This window comes from Podarcis gaigeae, assembly GCF_964106915.1.
Source record: "Podarcis gaigeae genome assembly, chromosome: 5".
Lineage (NCBI taxonomy): Eukaryota > Metazoa > Chordata > Lepidosauria > Squamata > Lacertidae > Podarcis > Podarcis gaigeae.
Genome location: NC_139681.1, coordinates 93227859 through 93250302, shown reverse-complemented (window position 1 = coordinate 93250302; position 22444 = coordinate 93227859). Strand labels below are relative to the sequence as shown.

Here is a 22444-nt window from a genome sequence, read left to right as displayed (position 1 = left end):
TTCCGAGCACAATTCAAAGTGTTGGTGTTGACCTTAAAAGCCCTAAACAGCCTTGGCCCAGTATACCTGAAGGAGCATCTCCACCCCCATTGTTCTGCCCAGACATTGAGGTCCAGCGCCAAGGGCCTTCTAGCAGTCCCCTCACTGTGAGAAGCCAAGTTACAGGGAACCAGGCAGAGGGCCTTCTCAGTAGTGGCGCCCACCCTGTGGAATGCCCTCCCACCAAATGTCAAAGAGATAAATAACTACCTGACATTCAGAAGACATATGAAGGCAGCCCTGTTCAGGGAAGTTTTTAATGTGTGACATTTTAGTGTATTTTTTGTCTTTGTTGGAAGCCTCCCAGAGTGGCTGGGGAAACGAGCAAGATGGGTACAAATAAATTATTATTATTATTATTATTATTATTATTATTATTATTATTATTAGAGTTTCATCTCTGTGCAGTATGCTAGCTTCTATGTCTCCCTCTCTCCCCCGGGTATTCTTCAGCCAAGCAAGCAAAAGGCATTATCAGAGTTCAAGGAGCCAGACAAAAAACATTCAAGGAGGGTGCAAAGCAGGGCTGGTAGTTGTTTTTTTTTTTATTATTATTATTATTATTATTATTATTATTATTATTATTATTATTAGCAGTAGTAGCAGTAGTTGATTTTATTTATATTTTGATTTTTCTAAAAAGCTTATTTTAAATTCTACTTTTGTTATCTATCTATCATCTATCTATCATCTATTAAGCTATCAAATTGTAACCGCTTAGAGGTTTTATTTACAATTAAGCAGCATACAACAACTTCTCTTAACAGAAATTAAAATTAACAAGGCAAAAGGGAAGAGTCCTGGGGGGTGGGGGCAAAAAAAAAGAGAGGTCTGGAGGGGCTGCCTTTGCTCCCTGGATAGAAGGTTCCCCAACCCTCCTGAGGAGGGAAGGGCCATAATTGAAGCTCGCCACTCAGGCATAAGCCCACCTTGGCCCAGTCACCATCCCTTAGCCTAACCTACCTCCCAGGGTTGTTGTGATAATGAAATGGGGAGGAGAACCATATACACCACCTTGAGCTCCCGGGAAGATAAAGCTGGTGTATAAATGTAATAAATAATAGCAAGAGTCTGTAACCGGCAGAGAGAGTCAGCTGTATTGACAAGCATGGCCAACCTTGCACCTGCACCATCCCTGGAGAGCGCTGTCCAAAGGAAGCCAAGCCAAACCAAGCACATTACAGTGCCTTAGACATCCACATAGTGCACAGACAGGGAACTGGTGGCCCTGCAGATGTTCCTGGGACGCCATCTCCCAACAGCTCCAGCCAGCACATCTGGGAGGGCCACCATCCCTGATACAGCAGACATGGAGACAATATTCTGCGCACGGAGCAGCCGCGCCAGGAAAGAGGGAGCCAATCCATTAGGATGCTTTGCTAATGCTGCAATTCTCTGGAAAAATCCCACTGGATGACCTAAGTGTTTTATTAGCAAATGTTCCTTGCTGATACGAACCCCTTTCCGCCCATCTCCCAAGTCCCCTGCTGAGTAAGAAATCTGGAACATGAAGCATCCAAGCGGCAATGTGCGCTCAGCCGCGCACCAAGGGGACCTGGCCTCTGCAAAGGAAGAGGTCCATCTAAGCAGCGCATGAGCCAAGCGCTGGGAGATGAAACCCACAACTCAGGATATTTCACTCATTGCTGCAATCCTCATAGGGCTGTCTCAGCACAGAGGCAGCTCTCTTGCCCAACCAGTTGCCCTGAGAAAGCCACTCCCTGGATTGCTTCAGCCTTCAGCTCGTTTGATCAAAGAGTGATGGGATGAGCTGGCCTGATCTCGGGGCAGGGCCCTCGGAGGTTGGCTTCTGAGGCCCAGGCCTGGTTCTCTCTTAGGCGGAAAGTCTCCCTGCAGCTTCAGGCAGCCCATAGATGCTAAAAGGATGGAGAACTCCTCATCCGCATGCAACACACACACAAATCCCAGAACGGAGAAAATGAACGTGCTGGGGACTCCCATTCCTCCTTGCTTCTTAAGGGACTTGGGTAAGAAGCAACGATCAACTTAGAGCTGAGGATGAAGAACCCGAGGACTACAGTTGGCCATGTTGCTAGATGGGAACTGAAGTCCCAACAACACCTGACTAGTAGGGCTGGGCGATAGCAGCTTTTCAACCTCGTGATGTATCACCAGCTGAACATCATGATATAGTAAGGTAAAGGTAAAGGGACCCCTGACCATTAGGTCCAGTCGTGGCCGACTCTCTCCGGGGCTGCGGCGCTCATCTCGCTTTATTGGCCGAGGGAGCCGGCGTATAGCTTCTGGGTCATGTGGCCAGCATGACTAAGCCGCTTCTGGTGAACCAGAGCAGCGCATGGAAACGCTGTTTACCTTCCCACCAGAGTGGTACCTATTTATCTACTTGCACTTTGACATGCTTTCAAACTGCTAGGTTGGTAGGAGCAGGGACAGAGCAACGGGAGCTCGCCCCATCGCAGCGATTTGAACCGCCGACTATACTATGATATAGTAGGGTTGCCTTATTTGAACAACTTTTGGGCCAAGATTGTTGAGCTATTTTTATGGAAATTTGACATCCAAGGATTTGCCAAAAAAACACTTCTGACGTGGGTTGCCATAAACCTGGGAGGAACCAGTTGCATCAACCCTGCCCCCGTGAGACGCCACAGCACTCTAGCCCTCAAACCAGTCCAGGGTGACATATCGGTAAATCAGCCAGGGCTACTGACAAGCTACAGGCTCCCACATCCCTTGTTCACAGCATCAATGTGTATATATTGCCTGAGATGTGGCATTGCAACCCACAGTGGTAGTAACTGCTAATGGAGTGTTCTCAGTTGACTCTTCCCATGAGTCCATGCTGAGCTTTTGTTGATAAATCTGTTTGCTTACCAGAGGCCCAAAGATGGCGTTTGCCTTCCTGGGGTTATAAATTAACCCTTGTCCAGCTGTCAAGTACAGTCATGGAAGTGGAGGTTCTCGTTGGCCTAGTTTTGACAAAGAGTGGTAAATCTGTGTGTGGGCTCTAGTCAGCAGGTTCAGGGTCACCTGGTTGAAAGCTCCACCTCCCCCCCCCAAAAAAAAAAAGTTGTCAAGGAGATGACTGCCAGCTTTGCCTTCTCACTCTTCTCCCTGACTGATTGGTTTTCTGCATGCGGGGGATTTGTGCGCACAGAGGAGCAGTCAACTGTATGTAATCTCTATCTGCCCTACTGCTGGCTGCTCAGCTGAACAGGGAGAATATTACTATGCATTAAAGCCCCCCCCCCCCAAGTAGAGTTGAGCTTGGACATGGCTGCTGTTTGGGAAAAGCAAGTTCTGCATGTAACTGTAAGTGCAGGGTTGCAAACACCCACCTAGTCACCTGTGTTAAAACTTTCTCCAGGCAATGAGGGGTGCTTTGATAAGAGCTGAGTTCCTTCCCTTTATCCCAAAACAGATTAACAACAACAACAACAACAACAACAACAACAACAACAACAACAACAATTTGTACCCCGCCCATCTGGCTGGGTTTCCCCAGCCACTCTGGGCAGCTTCCAACAAGGCTTAAAAATACATCAAAATGTCACACATTAAAAACTTCCCTGAACCAGCAGATATACAGGCAGGCAGGGAATGTTTGCTGCAGATTTGCTTGCAGGCTTTGGTTCCTATGCGCCTTGCAACAGGGACAACCCTACTAGGATCCACGGAGAGCTGGCCACCTTAGGAGGGGTGATGTTGGGTGGAGATAAGGGGCAGCAGAGTTGGAGATAGAGAGGTCCGATCTAAGGCACACACTCCAGCGGGAAGTTCTGGTGCACAAACTTCATTGAAACGAACGAGAGCTGCACTTTCTCTCTCATACAGCTTCTGTTATTTCCCCCATGAGGTAGGAACAGGAGAATTTACTAGTGGGTTGTGCAGTGTATTTATCCACAGGGAAGTACCATTTGGGTCGAGTGCCAAAGTGTTTGGGGCTAGCTCTGCCTTGCAGAGGAGGGGGGGGGGTGTAGAATAAAAGCCTCAACCCAGAGAGAAAAGATTGCTATCTTCCAGGGAGCTGGAAGCTGATGTGAAACAGCCTTATTTTCTTGGGCAGCCTCCCCGCCCCTGAAGCAGAGGCCAGGAAAACAAGATAAGTCTCACGCAGCTGAATGCGGCTTGGGCTTCCCAAACGGCCCTAACCAAGGATCTACTGGGGGAAAGGAATGTCTCCAGCTTCAGCACGTATTTTCCCAAACAGTTGTGTCAATGCTCTCCACCCGGAGAGGTGGGCTAGAGAGCATGGCCCGTCCATCTGGTGGCTAGAATGGGCTCCAAAACTTTTTGGCAGTCAAGACTTTCCTGCTGGGGTATGACACCTGCCCTGCATCGCTTTGAACCGAAATAGACTGACCTTTGGGGCCTCCCCTCGAAACCCACAAAACAGCCTTATACATATTTATGGGCTGAGCTCTGTCCAAGAAGCAGACACCCTTTCGCCATGAATGTTCCAAGCTGCACAGCCTGGTTTGTTTTCAGGCTGCAAAGCACACACGCCAAAGTTTCGCCTATGAACTGAACAGCAAAGTGTGAAGGTGACTAGATCTGTGTTGTGAGTGGTTTTTTAAAAATTTACTTATAATCGGCGTTTGAGACCTTGTACTTGGCTATTCATCTCCTGGGCACTTTCTCAAGTGAACAATGCAGGTGTGATTTTCCTGATTCTGCTAACCACCCATTTGTAGATTTCCATGTTCTGGGATCAATCAACTATTAAGAAAGAGGATCTCAGCTGCAGCAGAGCTAGGGAAGGCCAAGTTAGGAACAAGGAGAGCTGTTCTCATCCTGGGGGGAAACTGGGCAATTAGATGAACCAAAGATTGGTGGGTGGGGAACCTGTGCTCCTGCAGATGTTTATATTTATTGCACAATATTTATAGACTGTTCCTCATATGAAATCCCAGAGATAAAATGCCACTAAAAATACTACGGAATGATCATAAGATGAGCCTGTTGGCCAATTGCCCATCTAGTCTAGCATCCTGTTCTCACAGTGGCTAACCATATGCTGGTGGAAAACAGGTCCTTAAAATGACTGGCTCATCTTAAAAGCTGAAACTGTAGAAGGGGCCTGTAGACACAAAGTGGAATTCCCCGTCAGCCCGTACCAATATGGCCAGTGGTGAGGCATGATAGGAGATGTAGTCCAGTAACATGTGGAGGGCCACAGGTTCCACCATTCCTGATTTACAGAATCTTTAGCTCAGCTGGTAGATCTCAGGGCCGTGGGTTCAAGCCCCGCGGTGGGCAAAAGATTTTGTCATGGTCTGTTCCAACTCTACACTTATCTATGATTCTATGTTAAGTGCCCGTCGCCATCTGTTATAATGACTCTGGGCTCTAACAGCAGAGGAAGAGACCTCCTTGCCAACACCAACACAGTGCCAGCCAGCTTGCCTGTGATTCCGCTAACTCGGCTGCATTTGTTTTATTGTGACAGAATGTGTGGGTGAGCCAGGGCTGTCCCAGTTTGTGCTCAGCAGCGCCCAATTCCATCTGGATGACCTGCCCACGCAGTGATGCAACGCTGCCAGGCAGGCCTATTGGCAAGAGTGGACCTGGGCTGTGCGCAGCTGACGGAGGCCCCGCAACATCTGGCAGCATGGCCTGCCCCGAGGTGCAGGTGTTCAAAAGTAAAAATACAGCAACTTAATGTCGTACCTGCAGGCCGACAGCTACCTGTCTGCGTCTGGCTTCTCTCAGGATGTTTCCATGCAGACATGATTGACAATGTACAACCCTAGAAGGCTGCCTTAGATGTTGCCTAACTTTGACATAAGAAGACAAGAGAATCCTGCTGGATCAGGCCTGTGACCTATCTTGTCCGGCATCCTGGTCTCGCAGGTGCCAACTTGATGCCCGTGGAAAACCTGCAATCAGGATTTGAGCAGAAAAACAGACTCCTCTCCTGTGACTTCAGGAAACGGGTCTTCAGAAGGTCTACTGTCTCCAGCTGTGGAGGCAGACCATAGCCCTGATGGCTAGTACCCATCGACAGTCCTCTCCTAGCTCAGCATTGCCCACACTGAGTGGCAGAAGCTCTCCAAAAGTCTCTCTCAGCTGTGCTTAGAGATGCTGGGGACTGAAGCTGGGGCATTCTGAATGCAGAGAAGCTGTTCAACCACTGAGCTACAGCCCTTGAGATACCCATCCTCTGCCATTGTTATTGTACTGGGATCCAGTATGCTGAGATTTCAAAGAAAGTGGGAAGAGAAGGGAATACCTTGAGTAAAAAGAACTTCCTCCATCTCTAGTTGTCTGCAAATTGCGGGTCCCTTGATTAAAGGCAAATATTTGTTCTCTGACCTTTTTGCATTGTGCAAGAGTTCTGTAACATACTATGTGCAAGGAGATAAAGAACTACACAACTTTTAAAAGACATCTGAAGGCTGTATCAGGAAGTTATAATGTTTGATATTTTATTATGTTTTTATATTTTGCTGGAAGCCGTCCAGAGTTGTTCTTGTTGTTGCTGCTATTTTTTATTATTAATTATCATCATCATTATTATTAACCAGAAATGAAAAACAGTTGTGTACAACTGCAAGAACTTCAGGAACAAGGCTCCTATTGAGTCCAGAACACCCACCGGCAGATGCAATTGCCACAGCTCCTCTGTACAACCCATTGCAGAATATATTAGCCTTCCTTGCTCTGAACACCATCTCATGCAGAAAGCAGCAATCAGCTCGTACTCTTGCACATGTTCTAGAAGTCAGCTGCAAGAGTGAAGCGGGTCCCTCAACTATCAGAAAGCAACACAGGTTTGGTTTTTTATTTATTGGATTTCCCTCTTGCCCTTGCTCCCAAAGGAGCCCCCGAGTCCAGATCATTCCAGTCTATTTAACGAGGTCGCAGCAGGCCAAGAGATAGCCGCTTCAACACCTCTGAATCAGAGCACCTACCGTGCGAAAGCCCACGGAAATGGTTATTCTTTGAGTGTCATCTCAGAAAGGGAGCACTGAAAACAAAAGAAATTGCCACATCTTGCGGCGAACTGAGCTCTCCTTGATCCCCACGTTGCATGCCTAGTGTTGACCCAACCCAACTTGCTCAGGCGACCTGACGGGACCCACAGCACACGGTGGTCTGGCTTGGGGAAGAAACCTCTCTTGCAAAATCTAGACCTCGCCCATGTGACTAAGGGCCAACAAGGCTGGGAGCTTGGCTTCTTTCAAAAACACACACACACAACCACCCTGAAATCGCACACAAAAGTGACTCACATATGGCTCGTCGTTACCGCACAGAACACTTGGCAAGGAGAGGCAGGAGTTATCCAAAGCCCTGAGCAATCCCTGAAGTGCAAGCTTGGCCAAAATGTCGGGGTCCCCTCCTTCCAGCTGGGAGGAGCATCCCCCAAGAGTTCAGGCTGTTTCATCTGCCACATCATTAGCAAAGCTCTTTGCCCCAGCCAGCTCAAACCTCTCTCCTGCACGCCCATCCAGAAGAAGAAGAAGAAGAAGAAGAAGAAGAAGAAACCCACCCCTGTTTTAAATTTTTTTTGGTTCCAGTTACCAATAAGACAAGAAAAATATCTGGGATGCCATCCCGCTTTATGGACCTGGCCAGCTTTCCAGCCTAAGCACCATCATTTTGTATGCCTCAGCAGTGCCTTTTCCAAATCCTCCAGGTCTTCTCTCCTAGCATGGAGGGGAGAGAGAGAGAGCGAGTCCTGGAGATAAATTGAAGCCATCACATCCCTTTGTCCAGAAACCATGCAATTTCGTTAAAGGCAGCAATCAGGTTCGACTGGCAAAAAGCTGTGCTTTATGAACCCTCCAATCCGTCTCCCCTAAGTGCTTGCAGATGGTGTGGAGATGTGTGGCTGAGGTGGCACCTCTCATTCTAGGCTGCTGTTCTGGGTTTTCCCCCCTCTTCCAAGGTGCTTTTGATTTGTGGAGGCATTATCTGTAGGTTGAAGAGTCTAATTCAGTTCCATAGTGGATTCCTCCCCCCCTTTTTTTCCCTCGAGGAAAGCGAGAGAGCGAGAGAGATAGGAAGGACTTGAGGAGCGGAGCTGAGTGTTTGGAGGAACTGGAGAACTGAATTGAGGTCGAGAAGGCAGTCAATTGACACCGTCGTTTTGCCAGAACCAAATCCAAAGGAACCCCTCTCAAAAAATTCACTTAAAAGACAAGCCAGGCCCAAATTGCCCTCATTTTAAACCCCACACAGGGTTTTCACTGCTGATGGTTATTTGCCTCTCGCTGCCTCAGAAACCCAAATACATTGCAAAGGGCTTAATTAGAAATGGGCTTTCGGCGGGGCCCTACCCCAGAGCCTGGGTTCAAAGCCAGGAGGCTCAGCCCAGGCTGAGGCAGAACTGACAACAGCACATCTTCTGAGCATGTAATTTCCAAACCTTGTGAAATCCCAGGAGGCCCTTGCTGGTGTTTTGTTTAGGGTAGGGCTGTTCCTATAAGATCCACAGATCTCCAAGAGCACAGCCCTGAATACCAAAGACCCATGGGTGTGTAATAAACACGAGAAAGCCACACATAATAAATAATTATCTGGACCAAGGATGAGGAGAATAACGTGAAACGGGGGTATATGGGGGTGGGTAGGTAGGGAGCTGAGTCACCGGAGATCAAACCCCTTCATCCCGGCAGAGGTCAGCTTAAAAGGTTTTGCACAGTTTCCGAAAAAGTCAACAAAGCAGGATTCAGATGGATGAGTGTAGATAAGGCAGTCCAAAAGACCATCAATCTTTCTCTCACACATGCATGCAAGGAATACAATTGGTTACGGGGTCTTTGCGCCTTGACCTGCATCCAGTCAATATGGCCTTTGTTTTCTGAAATAACATTTTTACTCCAACCTTCGTCCAAGGAGCTGGGGGGGGGGGGCAATTGGCCTATTCCTCCACCACCTTTTATCCTCCTGAAAAGGTTGTGAGGTAGGTTAGGTGGTGGAAGAAAGAAAGAAAGAAAGAAAGAAAGAAAGAAAGAAAGAAAGAAAGAAGAGAGACCCCAATGCAAATCCATGGGGCTTCGGCCAAGCCCCATCACTTGTGGGTGTTAAACTGGCGTTGTAGAGCTACCTCTTTACCACTGCCTTCAGCAGCTAATTTGATCTGAGTTGCATCACTCCCCCAGTTTTCACCCAATTTTGATTATTTTACATTATGCCGGATTTGGGTTGGTCCTCTTGGCTTTCAGTTAATGTTTTGAGGCTTTTTTGGGGTTGTGTGATTAAACCATTTGCGTAGTCTGCCCTACCCACTGCCCCCATCATGCCCTCTTGGCTGCCCACTTTCTCCCCCCCCCCCCGCCCTCTGCCACTTCGCCGGGCCACCTGCCCCCATTAATAAACTGCCCCACTTTCCCCCACCAGCACATCAGTCTGGGCCAGGCACCATTTGTATGTGGAGAGCTCCCCTATGTTGCTCTCACAAGAACTCTCATAGAGGTCAGGTCCAAAATACAGAGACTGGCACACAGTCAGCCACTGAGCTGCCAATAATTACAATTATTAAAAGGCTGCACATGGGAACCTGCGGATTACAGCCAGAGAAAAATCTCACCAAAATTCCTCCTCTCGGTTACAGACAGCTGCAGTGCCAAGTTTTGCTTGCCCTGGGATTTTTCCCCTAGCTGGAAACATTGATACCTGCTGCTCTTTTCCTCCACCCACATTTCATCTCTTTCTCGGGGTGCAGCAGAGGCTGCAATGCAGAACCTTGGTGAATGTCGGGAGTGAGGCTCCACCTGCCTCTGAATCTTCCTCCACCTTGCTCCAGGTGTCCCACATCATTCCTCCCAACCCAGGCCAGCATCCCAGGCTGACAGCGTAAGTCTCAAATGGCTAGTTTTGATTACAGATTCTTTTGCAGCTCTGCCATCTTTGCTTGTACTCCCCCCGGTTTTATTTTTATTTTTAATAGCATCTTAAAATATATGCTCTCGGTCCTGCTCTCACCAGTTAATTTTTGCATGCATCCTTGAACACTGATTAGTATTTTCCTTCTATCCTAATCCCTTTTGGCTCCTTCGTCTCTTCTAGTTCTTAAGGACAAAACAAAAACCATCAAAACTTTTAAATCCTCCACTCTGAGTTCTGTAGTTTTGCATTCATTAAACTTAGATTTTTAGATGGCAGGCCGGCAAACGGGGAGCAGCCATTATCTCCTGCCTATTGTACAACTCCTACACCTTTAAGGGGTGCTGTCAGAGGGCTGCAACCTGCCATTTGTTCTGATCACCTGTGCTGAGCCAGAATTATCTCCCAAGCAAGCAAGTTCTTACAAATTAACCAAATTGTATATAACCAATTTCTGTATGCTAAGGCAAACAGACCCATTTGGAATAAATCACCAACACAGGTGTGTTTGGGAAACCATGGTAGTAAACCGAAATTTTCAGCGCTAGCGAGTTCTGAATACTTACTTGCAAGGTTGCATTATTTTAGGCGCTGCTCCCCCACCACACCTAATATCAAGCACATGCCTCATTAGGCGTATTTTACTTTTGCATTCCAAAGTCATATTTGCATGAATTAGTCACGTTTGATACACAGCTTGCAATGCGCGTCAACCTGTCAACTAAATAAAACTTTGAGAGCACTTAGCTTAGTAATTTCCAAGCTGTGAGCCAAGCCACACCAACAGGCCACAAGGGAGACCTGCTTGCAGTCAGTGACAATTTTTCTAAAAAAAATAAATGCTCCAGTGAGCGCAAGCACGCTCACCCAGCCAGCCGCAAAGAAGAAGGAGCCTAATGTGTCTCTGCATGGGTCATTTCTTCAGCTTTAGTTCCTTCTCAATTACCCACCAGGAGGAGGGTAATTCTGGCCCATCTCTGCTACTGGTGTGTTTGGTGCAGCTGATCTATCCAGTAGGTAATTTTGCCCCATTTCTGCACCTGGTGAGCTTGAAGCAAACACAGAATTACCTGCTCAAGGAAGAGGCTACTTGTGGTCTGTCTGCACGCTGCAGGCCTGCTTCTTTTCAATCAGGCAAAAAGTCTCATACAGAAACACAGAACGATTAATTCCTCCAAGGAACACATTTCAGTGGACTTTAGAAGCAAATCCGTTCGCTTGCAGGAGTAAATGGTAAGGCAACGAGCAGACGTTTTGGAATCTGGCTACTGCAGGTACACTTGCCTTGCTACCTGACAACCCCGCTTCCCCAATCACCCCATAGTTGCCCACACCAGTAAAAAAAGAGGGGGGGGGGATTATACATCTTCAGACATCATCTGTCATGATACTGTGTTCGCCCGGTGATTAAAAAGGTTTGCACAAATGAACCCAGTGGAGAGAGCCTTATGTGGAGAAAAAGGGGAGCCTGGAAAAACCGCTTCTGCTGCTTTTTACCTTGATAAAAGCCCCATTGACGGCCACGGGCAGGAAGCACAAACATAAACCGTGCACATTCAGTGCATTATCTTCCTTGGCACCAGTATGATTTATTCAACATTTATATGGCATCAAGGCATGCACACAACACAGGCCACACACTATGGAAACATCAACACTGAAGCCTTATCGCGGCGGTAATGAGACGGCAATGATTTCGGAAGGCACAGAGGCCAGAAAAGCTCTCTGGAAGTGCACATCCAGTTTAAACAGTTCTGTCTTGTACCACGCTCACGCGGAACAAAGGCAAACGAGGGTTGGGGAAGGGTGGAAAACTTCTGTAAATGCACACACAGGCCACTTAGCGATTAGCTTATATACTTGAGTTCCTAACATGGGTGGGGGTGAGGGGAGTTGTATAACCTAATATAGAACCGAGAGGGCGCCAGGTTTTATGGATTGGCGGATTCAAGCAACGCTAGGGAACTTCAGGCTGAGAGACTGAGTGCGGCCCTCCAAACCTTTAATTGGCCCTCGGGACTCTGCACCCAGGCCAGGAGGATAGAGAGGACCATGAAAGTGTGCACAGAAACTAGCCTACCTAAAATTCATGTTGCTGCACCCATTTATGTCTCAGATTCCACACATTTCTGGCATGTGGCCCCTTGAAACCTGTCCAGAAAGCAATGCGGCCCCTGGTCTCAAAAGGGTTCCCCAACCCTGCAGGACACGTCAGACCACAGTTATCTGCAGGCGCTGACAGCTGCCTCCATCTCCCATCTGAGGGTCTGTCTCTCCGGTTCCCCCACCTGAAGAACCAAGCCGGGTCCCAGAGGGAAAGCTGTGCGCTAATTAAATAAATGTAAACGAGGCTTGAATGGTGTCAGCACCAGCTCTCCATGCCCAGGTGGCTCCATTGGGCACCAGAGAGGAAAATCCTCTGTCCTCTTGGGAGTGGGATTTCCAGTTACATATTGTTAACAGCTCTGAATGCAGGATCAGGGAAGATGAAAGAGATGCGGGAGATCTTCAAAAGACCAGGAAGTTTAGAAAGGAGTGGAGAAGACCTTGCTGTAAATCCATCTGAGCTGCAATTCAGTTTTATTGTTATTTACTGTGAGGCAGGAGCAACCCCCCTCAGAAGTGCCGGCTGAGAGAGAGGAGGGGAGAAGGGAGAATGGCCAAAACCAAAACCTCCCCTCAAGGATTGGGAACAAAGCCTGGGCCAGTCCATAGCCTTCATAATCCCTGCAAATCACAGGGGTCTAGGATGCAAATGCCATCTTCTTCAGCATCTTCCACAGCACACCTGGCTAGGCTGCAGCCTCAGCCTAAAGTTACCGGTACAAGCATAAAAGTCCCTGATACAGCCGATTGGCTGCTGTTCGCTGTGGAGCGTGCACTTGGTGGCAGACCTGGGTTTTTGAGTGTCTGTGTAACGTGTAAAATAATAACAGACAATTCATTTCAACACAGAAACAGAAGTTTGAAGCTAGTATGTGTATGAGGCATGGGGAACCTCAGGCCGTCCAGATTTGCTGGATTGCAACTCCTCTCAGCCCTGGCCACGTTTGCTGGGGACGATGCAAGCTGTGCGTCAGCAACATTTGGAAGGCCGTGGGTTTCCCAAGTCTCACACCTTGGAAGCTGCAGCAGATCAAACCCTCACAACCAGCTTAACTCCCGCAGGTTTACTATAAGCGAAATAAAAGTTGTCAGAATTCTCTATGGGAAGTAGCCAGGGTGATGCCTCTCCAGTGCAGAACACTGTGAGACACGGAGTATCAGGGGTGGCTCCTTTCTTGCAAAGAAAGAAACAAGGCCAGAGAGGGCAATCTATGATTTTTAACTGGTACTCATAAGCATTCTGCCTCCAACAGTGGTGGCAGAATATAGACACTATGGATCGTAGCCGCCAATTGCCTGATCTGTCCCATGAGAATCTGTCTGATCCTCTTTCGAAGCCACCCAAAAGGCTTTGGACGCAGGACTCAACAGTTCTGGGGGCTAAGTACACACATTACTCCCCCCAGAGACTCCTCAGAAAGGTCATGGGACTCAGGATCAGCAAATGTCTGAAGAACCGGAAGCAGAGAATGGGACCAAATGCTTCCCGAGCCTCTCCGTCTCCCGTCCCCCAGGCGCAGCACCTGGTTTTAAAGACAGCCTGCCGTTCTCCCTCCAGCCCCTCTGCTTCTGGGTGCCTCGCCCCTCAGGCCCCCTTCCCCTTCCAATGTGCTTCCCTGCCCACCCTGCTTTCTGCTAACAGCGCAACAACCCCTCTTTTCCGAGAACCAGTTGGAAGGCTTTCCGAGCCAAGCTGGCGTTTTAACTTACTTGACAGAAGCTGCGGTGTTTATTAACGTTCTATCGCTGATAGCTTTTCTGTGGGCAGAGAAAACCCAAAGCTGCTGACTCCAGGAAGCATGCTATGCACACACCGTTTGCTCAGATGTGGCAACTGAAACCTGCGACTCCACAGTATCATAGCCTGGGGTATTTCATTCTTAACCGCACAACACTTCTGCATCTTCTCCTGCCCCCTGACTGCAGTGCTATTTAAGAAGAGGCTTGTCAGCGGCCAACTACCTGGCTGCATCTGGCTAGAAAGAGCTGCCTCCCAATTGCCAGGCAAGACAGATTTTGCACACAGGAATACAGTCATACAGGATTACAGCTGCTTCAGGTTGCGTTTTTTTTGCGTTATGGACTGCCGAAACCCGGAAGTACCAGAACGGGTTACTTCCGGGTTTCGGCGGTTGTGCATGGGCAGAAGCGCTAAATTGCACTTTGTGCATGCGCAGAAGCGCTGAATCACAACCCCCGCATGCGCAGACGCGGGTTGTGAACACTGCGGGTTGCAAACGTGCATCCCGCACGGATCACGTTCGCAACCCAAGTGTCCGCTGTAGTTTGGTGGCCCTCCCCATGCTACTGACCTCCAACTCACACCATCCCCAGCCAGCCTGCAAGGGTCAGGGCTAATGGAAGTTGCAAGTCCACCACCTGGAGGACCACGGGGGGGGGGGTCCATTTGGAATTAAGGGTACTGTACCAGACAATACTTTCCTTCAGCCTACCTTACAGGGCTGTTGTAAAGGGGACAGGATTGCAATGTACAGTGAACTGATCCTGTTGGAGGAATCTCTTTTATAATAATGAATGGCAAAGTTAACTATCTGGGGTAGTACTACTCTCCACCCCCACTCCCAGTAGGGCTATGCGATTTATTCTTCGCAACGTTGAATTAAAAACCACTGATATTTTACAGTGTGCGGCTAAGAAGACCGCTGGTATCCTCTCCCCCAGGAGTAAACGTTAGGCTTGCGAATTATGATTTCACACGCAAGCCTTTTATGGGAGGATTTTTCGGGACTGCATATAAGCAGAAGATTCACGAATCCCTCTCTTAAAAGAGAGTGGGAAGGAAGAGTGAGTGGAGAGTCAGGTCTATTTCAGATTTACCCAAGGAATATGTGAACATTTTCAAAGTCCCATCACAACTTACAGGAAATCTGGCAAACTTCAAGGCACTGCAAATCCTTAAAATCTGTTTCCATTTACGGACATGAAACCTTCATATGGAAGATCTCCAGCTTTAAAGGCACAAGAAGACACACACATGTACACGCATCTCTTTTTCTTTTCTTTTTCTGTTAAATTACCCAGCGCACAAAGTAGCAAATGAAGATTTGTACTGGATCTGCGCCAAGAACCTGCCTAGATGATGAACTGGATATCGTAGCAAAGTCTACACCTGTCAAAACTTTAGCAGGCGTCCAAAAGGGGCTGAGAGCATGCTGCTGAATCGTTTCTTGCCTTGTCCGACAAAATGGCTGAACACAGCAAGGCAAGATGGCAGAATGCATGGACCCGAACTTACAAATACCGGTATGGTTGGTAATATCTGCCTGGGGCAGGGCCAGGAGACCCCTAAGATACAGGGAGGTAGAAAACAGGAGGAAAGGTCAGACAAACCATAGGGAAGATAGCTTGGCCTATTTTGATCAATCAGACAAAAACGTTAAGACCCAGAGACGTGGGTGGTGCCACCAAACCAGCCAGATTTTTACTCACCAGTAAAAAAATAACATCACAGCAACTAGTATTATGGTGCTTTTACCCATCTCATGACCAGCAACTTGCTTTGTAGTTTCAAATATTCACACATTTTACACCAAGGGTGGGTAACCCTTTCCCTGCCAAAGGTCCATGTTGCCTTGGAATTAATAATATACCGTATTTTTCGCTCTATAAGACGCACCAGACCACAAGACACACCTAGTTTTTGGAGGAGGAAAACAAGAAAAATATATTCTGAATCTCAGAAGCCAGAACAGCAAGAGGGATCGCTGCGCAGTGAAAGCAGCAATCCCTCTTGCTGTTCTGGCTTCTGTGATAGCTGCACAGCCTGCACTCGCTCCATAAGACGCACACACATTCCCCCTTACTTTTTAGAAGGGAAAAAGCGAGTCTTAGAGAGCAAAAAATACGGTATGTTAGGAGTCCCATACCAGCAGCAAGCAGGGATGGAGTCTGAAGTGGGTGAGGACACCCTCACCCCACCATCTCCTTGCCTCACACCCCATTTCCCACCTTACTTGCCACCTGCATGACATTATGGCTGCAAGATAACATGGGCCACAGATTGCCCATCTGTGTTTGTACGAACAGTATCAAATCTAAGGGGTGTGTGTGTGTGGAATCACTTAGGAGGATGAACACATGGTCCACTTATGGAATTCATTCCCAAAAGATGGAGAACAAACAACAACATCTGCATGGGGAATTCGTCTATCGGTCATGACAGCTAAACTGAACCTCCATACACAGATGCAGTAAACCTATGTATGCCAGATTCTGGAGGGCAAACAGAAAAGAAAGCCATTACCTTTAAGTGGGCTGGTTTCCACACACACAAATCACACGCCCAACACATCAATCGGGCAAACGAGTCACTATTAGAGTCCAAAGACACATTCCAGCCAGGCAAGAAGACACAAGGAGGTTGTGAATCTTAGAATCAAAGAATTGTAGAGTTGGAAGGGACCGCAAGGATCATCTAGTCCAACCCCCTGAAATACGGGTCTCTTTCAGCCAACATGGGGCTCAAACCCACAACCCTGAGATTAAGCTACGGAGCAAAGGATGGTAAGGAGAGTGGCCTGGAGAAAGAGGATGTGGCTGGGGTGTGTGTGTGGCCTAGGCAGAGTTCCAAGGGCCTAACAGAGAGGTCTAGAGGGCCACATCTGGCCCCTGAGCCTGAGGTTCTCCGCCTCCCCTACGCGTGACATGACCCGGCGGGATCACATCCCACTAAGCTCAGGTTTTGCAGAAGCTCTCTCCCTGAGAATAACCCTCCAGAGGTAAATCTTGGCAGCCACCAGTGCCAAATATTCAACAGTTCTTGTTGTCGCTGCAGTCTCCCCTGCAGGCACCCTGATTTTCCTCCCCTTGCCTACGCAGGTTCTCTTGACTGATTGATTTAGGAGTCCCGGTTTGCTCACTCCTGAAGGCTTGGAGAAGTCAGAGCAAGTTAAGAGCAGACATAAAATACCTGGTTGGGTTTTCTTGTTTTGTTTTTGCAGGAAGAAGGAGCACGATGAAGAGCGCAATCTGATGCCTGTCTACTCAGAAGAAAGTCCAATTGACTTGAATGGAGCTTACTCCCTGGCACGTGGGTGTGGGATCGTGGCCTAAACTCTACTGCTCTTTCAGGGGCCTTTCAGGATCAATTTCTTCATTCATTGCATTTTTTTATCCCACCTTTTTCTCCGAATAGCTCAAGGCAGCAGACGCGGTTCTCCCTGCTCAGCTCCTCATTTGATCTCCAACAACAGCCCTCTGAGGTTGTGAGTGGCTTCAGCCTAATTCTCGCGTCAACAACAAGTCCCCTTGGCTGCATTGGACACTACACAGAACCAGCCTCCGTTTCCCATTCGCGGAAGCAAAATAGTAATCATCTTCTGTTCCAAAAACTACCCTAAAGGTGATTAAGTGGGAGTGGAGAGTTAATGGACTGAAACAAAACACAGGGCACAGGAGAATTAGTTCTCCTTCCCAACCACCAAAAGAATCAGAAAGAGACTTTGATACTGCCAAAGGGCAGGCTATGCTCTACAAATCCAGGGCCAATTGCTCCTGGCCCATTGCTGAGCTTTCTTGGGCATGACAGTCCTCTCCCTCCCTTTGAGAAGGGCTGTTGGTCAGGGAGTTCTTGGATGTCCCAGGATCACTTGCCAGCATCTCTGGGTACCTGATGGGAAAGTCCTACACCTGAAATCCTGAACAGTTGCTGCCAGTCAGTGTCTGCAGTCAGGAGCTAGCCAGTATAAGGCAGATTCCTACCGATCTTCCCTTTTGCGGTGGTCGCTTGTTCCGCCCTGAGCTCTAGAGCAGGTACATACAGCTCAGGCGGCTTCTCCTTCAAGAATTCAGAGCAATGTGAGGCAAACACTCAGGCGCATGCAGGGACTTCCCAAAGAAAGGTGTCTTGCATTGTTGGCTGGGCTCTGGAGCAGGCAGAATTCACACTCTGGCAGCCTGAACCAAAGAGCCTGAACCAAGGAGCCTGAACCTCTCTTTCTCTCTCTCTCCCTTTCCCCCACTTTCCCTGCCCTCCAAGTACCCAGATCTTTTGCAGCTGTGATTAAGTGTTAACGTGATGATATACTTTGCATTCCCTACAAAAGCACTAAAACACACACACAGACTCACACACCCCAGAGCATGAGTCAATGTCCTAGTGCAGGTGCCATGTTTTACAGACATGTTTTTCAAAAGAACAGGTTTTACAAGAAAGGAGATTCCAACTAAACGGGAGGAAGAACTTCCTGAGAGCGAGACTACCTGAGAAACTGGTGGGCTCTCCTTCCTTGGAGGTTCCTAAACAGAGGTCGGGTGGCCATCTGTCAGGGATTCTTTAGCTGCGACTCCTTCAATGCAGCGGGCTGGACTAGATGACCCCTGGAGTCCCTTTTCAAACTCTACGGTTCTACAATTCCAGGTTCGCAGCCTCGAAGCTGGCAGCAGGCAGTGCTCACTCTTTTGCTTCTCTGGCTACCCCTCCAAGCCACGGACGGCTGCTCCTCAGTATCCCAGCGCCGCCTCGCTGTGACAATACCACAAGGCTTTGTTTGATTCAGAGTCAATTGGATTTACACTTTGGGAGATAACCTCCAGACACTGAAATAAGCACTCTATGACCAGAGGAATTGGGGGAAAGAGTGCTAAGGAAGAAAGCAGAGATAAGCTGCTTCCTATAGCATCTCTGGCTACCTGCTAGACTTTCAAACACCCACCAGACATTCGCCATGGCAGAAGGTATTAGTGAGACAAGGCCAGTATAAACCTCAGAGGCTTTAATGTGCCCAGGCTCTGACCCAGAAACAGAGACCTTTTAATTTTAAAGCTAAGATGTCAGGAGGTCAGGCTCAAAGGAGGGTGGTGTGTGTGCACACTTCTGGCATTTGTGAGCTGTCAGTTGCATAAAGAGAGAGCAGGAACCTGGGATGGTGGCATCATTCCAGAGCGGAGGACAAGGTGCTGCTTTTGATCATATAAAGCCCTGAAAAACAGTACGGACTCTAGAGACCTTAAAAGGCTCTTGGCTCTGCTGCCTTCCAACCAGTCCATGACATGCTGCTTTTGCCCCACTCTTGACCACTGTTGGCGGCTGCCAGTGCTGCAGCCTCAAGATTCTAGCACAGTGTTGTATACGAAGACAAAAGCTGAGACTGACGTGATGGTGTACACCATTAACAATGAGCCGGCCCTACTATGAGTCAGGTGAGACATCTGGTTTAGCTGGCAGAAATCGTAATCTAATTAATTTTTTGACCCTTGGGGATAGAGGTGGCGGGAAAGAGAGAATTAAGATTTTCTCCCCCGAGTGCCAAAATGTCTACACCAGCAGCATACATTGGGCAAACCAGCCAGGAACTAAAGCAACGGTCTCAACACACACAACCAAGGAACGCCAGGAGGGAGCCCACCACTTACCTAGGCACTGAGTCTCCTTCATAGCCGGTTCATACCCAGCAGCACAGGTGCAAGCTCCCACGGGTACCATCCACTCCCCGTCGCCATTACAGTAGAGTTTCAAGGGCACGGACACTTCCACCGCATTGGGGATGCAGGTGCCCGGAGCAATGACCAAGGAGGTCGGCTCCGCTCCAGTCAAGGTCTCGGGGAAAACGGCAAAGCCAGCAATGGTGCTGGAGCACTTTTTGTAGAAGGCACGGACGGAGATGAGTGACATGCAAGCTCCCAGGTCCTGGAAAGCCAAGTAGAAGCCATTCTTGGAAAGGGGCCCGAAGCTGCGGACTTTGGTGTTCATCCGGCCGGATTCCAGCTTCGAGAAACTCTCGTCGGGGGCAATTGTATCCACTTTGACGTAAGGGTTTTCCATCCAAAAGGGGCTGGAGGCAGAGGCAGAGTCCGTGTCTGACTCGTAGTAGAAAAGGTTGAAGGTCTCTTTGCAAGATCCGGGGATGTTGGGGATGCTGTTGCAGTCACGCACCGTGAATTTCAGCTCCACGTAGACGCGCTGGACGTCGTGGCGCTCGATGAACTGGGTGCGCAGCCAGTTGTTCTGGTTCATTTCTTGCACGTTGCACACCTGATAGGTCCGGATGGGGTTCATGGCCTCGTCGTAGCCACTGACTTCTTCCCACTGCACAAAATTAGATGACACCGGTTCATTATTATTTCTTTATTTTTAATGAGAGAAAGGGGAGGCATGGCTAAGTAGGGCGTGTCGTTTTAAGGGGGGGGGAGGAGAGAAACTTACTGTTTTGCAAATTTTTTCTCCTAGAAAAAATGTTTTTGGGTGCGAGGAATTCAAATCTGCTGTTATTTTTGTGATTGGATAACTTTGGGCTTGGCAAGTCTACATCTGACTAAGAAGTTTAACCGCTATTGGAAAACCAGAGCATTTTAATTTGACCTTATGAAACTGTCAGGTAATGCTAAATAATAGTAATTATAAATACTAATAATAGTAATATATAATATAACTGCAAGTATTGGCAGTTTTAACGACTTCTGTGCAATTTCACACACATTCTACCTATCAAGCAAAGCGAAATCATAATAATTTAACCAAAAACGCTATTTGATTTCCTGAGTCATGCTTCAACTTTTTGGTACCCCTCATTTTTAAAATCGAAAATTGAAAAATTCAAGCCACTCTAAGAAGGGCAAAGCAAACTAGGCATATCACTGAGATTCTTCCAAACGTAAGCTATTTGCTACTGAAAAGTTTGGATGCAAGGACATAAAGGTTGCCACCATAAATCATGGGGAAGGACCATAGCTCTGTGGTAGGGTATTTGATTTGAATGTGGGAGGTCCCATGTTCAGTCCCTGGCATCTCCAGGTATGTCAGGGAAAGACCTTCACCCAAAATCCCTGGAGAGCCACTGTCGATCAGAATAGACTGAGCTAGACCAATGATCTGACTCAATGCAAGGCAGCCCCCTGGGTTCCTAAATCCTACTGTGGCCAACCAGTTGCCTCTGGGAAGCCCACAAGCCCCCTTGACAACAGGGCACAGAGCCCTTTGCCCCCACCGGCAGCTGGTTTCAGTCCTGGGTTGCCTTCTTTGGCAGAGAGACACCCCAAGGTCTCCCAAGCTTAAGCCTTTTCCCAGCCCATCAAGTGCAACATCCTCAGAGTGCAGATGCCAGGACTGAACCTGGGATGTGCTACTTGCAAAATCCTGCTCCCCACTGCAGAGCTAAGGCTCCCCTCTCCTGTTAAATCGGCACTAATACCCGTTGCACATGGGATTAGCTGCAGAGGCAGGAGCACACAAGCCTTGGGTGAAATTAAAAAACCTTTTATCACCTTTGGTGGACCTGCCCGAAGATTAAAGCCTTTTGGGAAATGATTTATAATGAAATTAAGAAGGTACTTAAATGTACTTTTCATAAGAAACTGGAGGCTTTTCTCTTGGGCATGGTCGGCCAATTGGTGCCAAAGAAGGATAGGACATTTTTTATGTATGCTACCACAGCGGCAAGGATCCTTTTAGCAAAGTATTGGAAGACACAAGAACTACCCACACTGGAAGAATGGCAGACGAAGGTGATCGACTATATGGGACTAGCGGAGATGACCGGCAGAATCCGTGACCAAGAAAAAGAGACGGTGGAAGAAGACTGGACGAAATTTAAAGTATATTTGAGAAATTGTTGTAAAATTGATGAATGCTAAAATGTCAAGGGAAAGGAAAATATAGAATTACAGCTGTAATTGATTAAGTGTTAGAAGAAACTTAAAGAGAAAATAAGTAATTAATTAATTGGTGTGAAGAGTTGCTGAAAATTTTTTAAAAGAGAGATGCAGAAAAGGGGAGGTAAGGGGAAGTCCGAGAAGTAAGGTTATGAAAATATGTCTTCTTGAAATTATACATGTTTGTATGTTTTTGATTTGTTTATGTGTGTGCATTGTTTTGTCCTTTTTTGTGTTGGAAAAATTAATAAAAATTATTATTATAAAAAAAAGAAATTAAAAAACCAAATCTGCATGGGCATCATCCGTTAGCAATCTTGGCTCCCTCTCAAAGCCCAAACTGGAAGTTATGTGAAGGCAGGTAACTCTAGGCAGTTGATCTGTGCCGTTTTCGTACTAGAATATAAAAATCTGGTTTTGCACGGCTGGAATGTAGCTGACCGTAGAGAGTCCCAATTCACTGATTCACCCAGTTTTGCCTCTGGCCACACCCAACACTGACATGCAGCCCACGGAAAATGTTCCAGGAGGAAATGCAAACCTTGGCCTGGAACAGAGCTCTCATCCCTGGCTCCCAAACCCTGGCCCCATAATGCAATTGGCGGGGAAGCTGGAGGGTGAGGAAGATTTGCTGAAAACTTGCCTGAAGAGAAGAACATCCCTCACCCCCGAATGCACAGTTTTTATTGCTTGGGGGAGTGGGGGGCTGATATATTGGGGGGAAGGGAGGGATCAAGTTTCTAGTTCTCATGGGTGGTAGCGAAAACCCCACCAAAGCACAGAAACAAAAGGGAAAGCCGTGGGAAGAGATGAAGTCACGCAGCGTCTGCCTGCAACAACTTGCAACAGGCTTTTGTTGTGGTCATGAAGTCAA

At 47.9% G+C, this 22444-nt stretch overlaps 1 protein-coding gene across 2 annotated transcripts in view; it reads right to left on the bottom strand.

Annotated features, from left to right (window-relative positions):
• The window catches only part of EPHB3 (EPH receptor B3), an 83133-nt gene that overhangs the window by 25495 nt on the left and 35194 nt on the right, over nt 1-22444 (bottom strand). For both annotated transcript variants that reach the window (XM_083739319.1, XM_083739320.1), the window contains exon 2: nt 19336-20045. In XM_083739319.1, coding sequence (XP_083595445.1) covers nt 19336-19978 — 643 coding nt within the window. In that variant the 5' untranslated portion in view covers nt 19979-20045. The remainder of the gene's footprint in view (nt 1-19335; nt 20046-22444) is intronic.